The sequence below is a fragment of the Branchiostoma belcheri genome, unplaced genomic scaffold (assembly GCF_001625305.1).
Source record: "Branchiostoma belcheri isolate BF01 breed outbred unplaced genomic scaffold, Haploidv18h27 scaffold110, whole genome shotgun sequence".
Taxonomy (NCBI): domain Eukaryota; kingdom Metazoa; phylum Chordata; class Leptocardii; order Amphioxiformes; family Branchiostomatidae; genus Branchiostoma; species Branchiostoma belcheri.
In genome coordinates this window covers 1,158,002-1,165,516 of record NW_017802492.1, presented here as the reverse complement: position 1 = coordinate 1,165,516, position 7,515 = coordinate 1,158,002, and the positions used below count along the sequence as shown (strand labels likewise).

Sequence of the window (7,515 nt, the reverse complement as noted above, 5' to 3'; positions counted from 1 at the left end):
AGGGTCTCCATGGGGGGTTCCAGAACTCCATAACAAAAAAGAGCTGGAGGGTTTTAATCATATGGCTGGTGATAGTTCCCCATACCTATCCTATGTACAAAATTTGAGCGGATTTGGCCGACCCCCATCTTCCGACCTTCCATTGATTTTGCCTGGTTTTCTCATGCAATGACTCTTAACAACTTTGAGCACTAAGCCTTTTAAACATTACATGTACATGTATGATCCTTTACATAATGATCACTCACTTTACAAGTGAACTTTCTAGCACAGCCAAAATTTCTTGGTACTTAAAGTGTAACCCATGCAAGGAGAGACAGCAAAGGCTTACCTGTTAAAGAACCTCTGGAGATGAGAAAAGATGAGAAGAGATCTACAGTAAGAGTGACAAAGAAGAAGCTGAGGTGTTGATTCAGAAGAAAAAACTTTGATCAGTCATAAATACACACCTGTGTGTGTATCATGACAGTGACTGTCTTTGTTGCAAAGTCATCTATAGCAAAAAGCATAGTAAAGAAGAAGTGAAGTAAAATTGAACAGCTAAACAAAAATCCTGTGTCCTGATTGAAGTCATGTATTACTAAAAGAAGAATACTCAATGACATTGTATCTGTAATTTTAAACTTACATTCTTTTAAATATACACTATGGGTTTCGAAATTCTGCTCCTAGGTGCGAAACAAGTCGTAGGAGGAGTGAGAGCACCCTCAGGTGAGAAGATGCCACCCTTAAGAGCCTTCATGGATGATGTCACGAGCATCCTTCGCACAGCACCATGCACCAAACGATTGCTCCAAAGACTTGAAGAACTGTCAAAGTGGGCTGGGATGAAGTTCAAACCAGCCAAATCAAGAAGCCTGTCTTTAAGGAAAGGGAAAATCAGCAACAAAACTTTCACTGTCAATGACCAAATCATCCCGACCCTACAGGAACAACCAGTGAAGAGCCTGGGACGATTGTACACAAGCAGTCTGAAGGACAGCGAGAGAGGGCCAGAAACGGTGGAACAAGCTGTCAGAGGCCTCAGAAGCATAGATGAGTGTGAACTCCCAGGAAGGCTCAAGGTCTGGTGTGCACAGTTCATGCTGTTCCCAAGACTTAAGTGGCCTCTCAAAACCTACAACATCTCCTTGTCAGTTGTTGATCAAATTGATAGGAAGGCCAACACCTACATCCGCCGATGGCTTGGTGTACCTAGATGTTTGTCTACTGTCGCACTGTACGGCAACAACATGCTGAGTCTGCCATTATCTTCCATCACAGAGGAATACAAGGTGGAGAAAGTTCGACTTGTCCTTGAACTGGAGGGGTCACGTGACTCATCAGTCAGAGCTGTAACCAAGAATATCTGTACTGGGAGGAAGTGGAAAGCTAAAGATGTCATCAGTCAGGCGGTAAACAGACTACACCACAAAGATCTAGTGGGTGCAGTACAGGTGGGAAGATCAGGACTTGGCTGGGGAGAGAGGCTACACAGGTGGTCAAGTGCCAACCCCAGTGAGAGAAGGCAACTTGTAACTCAAGAAGTGAGAAGGATGGAGGAGGAAAAGAGGAGAGTAGTTGCAGTGGGCCAGCGTCAACAGGGAGCGTGGGTGAATTGGGAAGGTGCTGTAGGAAGGAAGTTAACGTGGAACGACTTATGGGGTATGCAGAACTTCCGTCTGAGTTTCCTCTTACGAGCCGTATATGATGTTCTCCCCACACCCCAGAACGTCACAAGATGGTTTAAGAATGAAGAAACCTGCCTGCTGTGTGGCATGGAACGAGCAGACCTTAAGCACATCCTGTCAAGTTGTAAGATCGCACTCCAGCAGGGGAGATACACCTGGAGGCACAACAGAGCCCTCAGACAGATTGCTATAACCCTGGAAAATGTAAGAAGGGAATCTGCAGGAACGGAAACATCATGGCAGCCCATTCAGTTCGTGAGAGGAGGGCAGAGGCCGAAGGAAGCAGCCCCCAGAAGTAACAACGTTGGTGGTGGCCCACTCAGCCGAGGGAAGTGGAAGCTTCTGGCAGACTTAGACAGTCAACTACGCTTCCCAGAAGACATATGCGTGACATCTCTAAGACCCGACCTTGTTATGTGGTCAGCAGATCAGAAGACAGTTGCCATAGTGGAACTGACCATACCGTGGGAAGAGAACATCCAAAGTGCACATGAGAGGAAGAAGTTGAAGTACGAGTGCAGACAGAACGGTTGGAGGACCCACCTCTACCCAGTGGAGGTGGGAGTTCGTGGCTTTGTAGGGACCTCCCTGATGCGCCTATGCAGAGACTTTCAGATTAGGGGTAAAGCCCAGACCCAGTTTGTTCGATCAGTGGCAGAAGAAGCAGAGAAGAGCAGTTTCTCCCTATGGATTAAAAGGAAGACTAGAAGTTGGAAGAGCAGAGACGACTGTGTTGGAGGCAGGGCGGAGACGTCCATCCTGTCGTCCCGCCGGCCTGAGGCGTATCAGAAACAAGGGACGAAACGCCCGTGAAAGCCGGATTCTGACTGAAGATCCAGCACAGTCGCCCCAGGGGTGCTGGAAAGCACGTCATCTAGCAGCAGGTCAGTACCTGTATTTCCTCATTACTGTCATCACTTGAACATATTTGTGCTGTACATACAAGTCATGTAGATTAAAACTTTCTGAAAGTCATGGCCCTGTTAGACAAAACATTTCCTTACAGGATGTCTCCTTTTTACACTTTGTACATTTTAACAACCTACATTCAACTTCAACTATGGTATTAACCTTCTACATTGCCATGCTACTATTGTCTTGTCTGCAAATTTTTAGGAAAATTCTGGATATTACTGTAACATCAAACTACCTGTTCATTTTTGGAGCCTTTTTACGAATTAATCATTATACTTTTATACAAGTTAACTGCAGCCTGTATACACACTCATCAATATGGATGATGATATACAGACCTGTATGAGAAGACCGTCCACGCGCACACCCAGCCTCCCCGGCTCTGATGTCAGGGCATGGTACACATCCTGGTCCAGCAGTATGGAGGAGAAACCTATAGGGCTGCGCATGTGCCAACTCGACTCACTCACAACTGGGCAGGAGTATGGAGAGAGTCATCAACTTTCTATAATGTTAGCGGCCTACTGTAATACAAACGGTTGAGAGGAGCACTGAGGGAATGAAGCTTATGGATGGATGGATGGATGGATGGATGGATGGATGGATGGATGGATGGATGGATGGATGGATAGATGGATGGATGGATGGATGGATGAAAGGAAACAACGAGGATGGATGATGGATGGATGGATGGATGGATGGATGGATGGATGGATGGATGGATGGATAGATGGATGGATGGATGGATGGATGAAAGGAAACAACGAGGATGGATGATGGATGGATGGATGGATGGATGGATGGATGAAAGGAAACGAGGAAAAACAGAAAGAAGTAAGAGAAGGAGAGTCAAGTGGAAAGAAAGCAATGGAAGCAACAGGATATAAAAGACAAGACTAATTGAAATACCAGTAAGGCAGAACATTGAAAATACAACAGTGACTGTATGCTCCAAAATGTTGCCATTTGATGATGTTGGATAGTGCTTTCTATAATTAGTGCAGAGGTACATGTAGGGGAGAAGATGTACCGGTATGTATTGTTGTGGGTTAAGGATAGAGTTAAGGTTAGAGTTGTACATTTTGCCTGTCCTTACCTGAAGAGGCAGGGTAGTACTCGATGACCAGTGCAGATGTAGGTGAGAAGAAGGTTGTATTGTTCTGGTTTAAGATTAAAGTTAAGGTAAGGGCTATACACTGTATATGTTGTATATCATTACCTGAAGAGGCAGGATAGTACTCGATGACCAGTGCAGATGTAGGTGAGAAGATGGTTGTATAGTTCTGAGTTAAGGTTAGATTTAAGGTAAGGGTTGTACCTGAAGATGCAGGGTAGTACTCGATGACCAGTGCAGATGTAGGTGAGAAGATGGTTGTATAGTTCTGAGTTAAGGTTAGATTTAAGGTAAGGGTTGTACCTGAAGATGCAGGGTAGTACTCGATGACCAGTGCAGATGTAGGTGAGAAGATGGTTGTATAGTTCTGAGTTAAGGTTAGATTTAAGGTAAGGGTTGTACCTGAAGATGCAGGGTAGTACTCGATGACCAGTGCAGATGTAGGTGAGAAGATGGTAGCATTGTCTCTGCTGTGGTGGAACAGGTAGGAGTGGTTCCAGACTGGCTGCTCATCAGGACGGGCTGCTAGGCTCACCTGGGAACAGACAAAGGACAGGAGACTGTTCAATTTGGACTCACAGCAAATTGTAAAACTGAACAGTACAAGACTGATGCTCTCCCATTCATGACTTGCTTTCTTCATCAATAATCACAGAATGCACAATAGATACCTCACTGCACCTGTGTTATATTGTCAGATTTTAAATGTCCTTTGTTACCTCCCAATCTGTATGACTGCTATTTTAGATGTAATACATCATGTATATTGTTATGGTCTGACAAACTGTTTTTCTAATTCAACTCAAATGTTATTACTACTACCGGTAGTTGTGCAACCCCAATTCAACATAAGGGCTGCTACCAAGTGTTTTGTAAGCGTAACTGTAACTTGTAAATAAAACCATTTAACTACTACTAGTAACTGCAGTAACTGCTACTACTACTACTGGTACTTACTACTGTACATGTACCACTTATTGTTATTACACACTTATTATTATACTATTATTAGTACTACAACTGACAGCCAACAATGCTGGATGAATAACAAGTAGTTGAAACAGGATGAAAAGTCAATGTCATTGATATTCATTAGAATGAAGCTAAAATATTGTACAAATTGTACAACAGGAATGTCCAGGGACCACACGTACCTGCGGATATCCTCCCTTCTGGTGCTGAGGGACGATGAAGGAAGACGGGTGAGGGGAGGGGAAGGTCACGGTCATCAAGGTCACATTGGCAGACCGAGGTGACGCCATCAGAACATCCTCTCTATGGGAGCGAGTAGAATTAAAACATTAGGGCGATGTCATAGAAACAAAACACACTTTTTACCCTTAGGCCACACCAATTTAATTTGTTGATTCTCAGATCTTTTCATAAAAAATATGAAGCGACAGGGCAAAAAAAAATAAAAATAAAAACAGGTCTAGGCATCCTATGATAGCTCCAAATGCTACGATAGGAGCCATGAAGTCAACACAAAAAGCTGGGTTAATGTTTAAACAATGAATTTTTAACTTTTAATCATACCTAGGAACTAGGAAGAAAAGGACTTTGGGGGCAAAATATGAGCATTTTTAGTTGATCCTGAACCAGAATCTTTTTTTCAAATCAGAAAAAAATGAAGAGGCGAATCTGAGAACCAACAAATTAAATTGGTGTGGCCATATTGCAAAAAAGGCAGAATTTTGACTCTATTGCATAAGGAAAATTTATATCCCATGATATAAAAACTGGGGGCTAACTTGGATTGCATAAAAAGGCAGAGATTGACCTTGAAGTCTACAATGGAGCATGAAAAAGAAGCTCTTACTTGTAGTTGTGGTAGTCTGGAACGATGCGAGCGACTGCCACAAGAGGTCCGACCGGGTTTTCTACAGGACGCTCCATGGCACGCAGGAATACCTGTCAGCAGGTAGCAGACAGGATGTTTCATAAAAATATAACAAATGACAACTATCAGTCAGCTATATGTAAGGCTTTATGTATATACCTAAGGCTATAAAGAGCCTTGTAGTACATAATGTAGTACATGTACTTAACAGTAACATATCCTACATGATAACAAATCAACATTTTGAAACATTTCATCATAAAACTACATGTACATTAAGGAAATATTATATAAAGTTGACTTTCATCAGGCAAGATATTTAATAAAAACATAAATAATGACAAGGAAAAAATCAACTATTTGGATAAGGCTTTCTGTTTTCAAGGCCAAGTTGAAAAGAAAGCAGTCACCAGAATTCAGCACCAAGGACAGTAGCCTTGCATCATAACATGTTCTGTACTACACTTAGTAGGAGTAATTTATTTTACATGATAATAGATAAAATTTTCAAGCATTTTTATCACAAAACTACGAGAGAAATATACAAATTTTCAGTGAGCTACAACATAAGAATTTATGTATCCAAATTCCAAGGCCAATGAGCTCAAATAAGTGAGGTACTACAGTAGTTCAGCACCAAGGACAGTAGCCTTCTATCATGATGACATGTTCTATACTATTTGATTGGATTCGATTTATTGAAATTGCAACAGTGCAATACACATGGGACAAAGGCAGCTGTTGCTGGTGCTGTGTCCCACACAAAGAACAAAATAGAGGACAGACAATACTCATTTTCACTTGAGTCTAGTGGGGAAAGTCGTGTTAAAGAGGAAGGTTGGACTATAAAACCACCCAATAAATTCGGGTACTGTAAACTCTCACAGCTCATTCTGCAACTGGCAGCCGTGGTGAACACATGGGGAGAGCTAGGCTGAGATAGTATACCAAGTACACCTCTTCAACATTATGTGGAGACATGGATATGTACATGAAAAGTACATATAATATTTTACTAAACAACAAGAATATAGACTAATAACTACACAGGCATGTACTATGCCAATCCTGGTAAACTGGGACTTCATCTATTCAGCATTTCAGACTTGGATTCTAATATAATGCAAGAAGCCGCCAAATGTGTTTCTACATGTTTCTACATTGTATATTTGTTAACATACAACTATCATATCAATAGAAATCTAGTTTGGCTGTGGATAAGACATGCAATTTGTGATTACAGATATAAGTTTTTGAAACAAACATGGAAGCTTGACAGAGGCTCATCTCAGCTGGAATTGTTCAAATTGGAAACTGTAGGCCCTTATCGTGTATAACGACTGCCAAGTAAATGTTACATGGATTGTGTTTAGGTTTGCTGCAACTGTCTGTGTCATTCCTTGTATGGCAATGTTTTGTTGAAAAACAACATTTTTCAAAACTTCAAACGTCAGTTAATATGCAAATCACTGTCTGTCGTCTGCTCCCATTGTTTCCACTGGCAGTCGGGTTCAGACACCCCGTGGCTTATAATCCATTTATGATGTTGGGAGGATGTGCGGGGTCAATTTAGCTACTAGATCCTCACAGGGGATAGTTTCTTTATTGGTGGAGGACCCAGGGTCCTCATCCCTGCTCTTTAAGGAGTACCAAAAGATCCTCTGTACTTAGTTTGCCCGCAGCATGACCACAGTAGAATGTACAGTAAATTCCCTACCTAACACACCACAGTAACACGGCCGGAACTTAAAAAACTCAAACATAACAACTCTCGCAGTCTGCCACACCACCGATACCAAAACAGTCCTGTACCATCATTGATAGCGCTGAAAAGAGCACGTTTTAACTATAGCGTACCTGACTGATCAAATCAACTGCAACGTTTTGAGTCCTAGTTTTTTATTACAGACACGTTATATGCATAGTTACGTCATTTGAGTTATCAATATGATGAAGTCACAAGGGATAGGTTCTGT

The 7,515-nt window shown here is 42.1% G+C and overlaps 2 protein-coding genes across 2 annotated transcripts in view; one reads left to right on the top strand and one right to left on the bottom strand.

Moving 5' to 3' along the window:
• The first annotated feature begins 647 nt into the window (after positions 1-647).
• Positions 648-2,483, top strand: LOC109486762. The gene has a single exon (XM_019790654.1). The coding sequence runs from the start codon at positions 648-650 to the stop codon at positions 2,481-2,483; it is 1,836 nt and encodes a 611-aa protein (XP_019646213.1).
• A 389-nt stretch (positions 2,484-2,872) lies between these two features.
• Positions 2,873-7,515, bottom strand: part of LOC109486752 (coiled-coil domain-containing protein 33-like) — an 11,963-nt gene continuing 7,320 nt past the window's right edge. The window contains exons 8-11 of the mRNA XM_019790641.1: positions 5,519-5,610; positions 4,854-4,974; positions 4,102-4,234; positions 2,873-3,057 (exon numbers count right to left, since the gene is read on the bottom strand). Coding sequence (XP_019646200.1) covers positions 2,873-3,057; positions 4,102-4,234; positions 4,854-4,974; positions 5,519-5,610 — 531 coding nt within the window. The remainder of the gene's footprint in view (positions 3,058-4,101; positions 4,235-4,853; positions 4,975-5,518; positions 5,611-7,515) is intronic.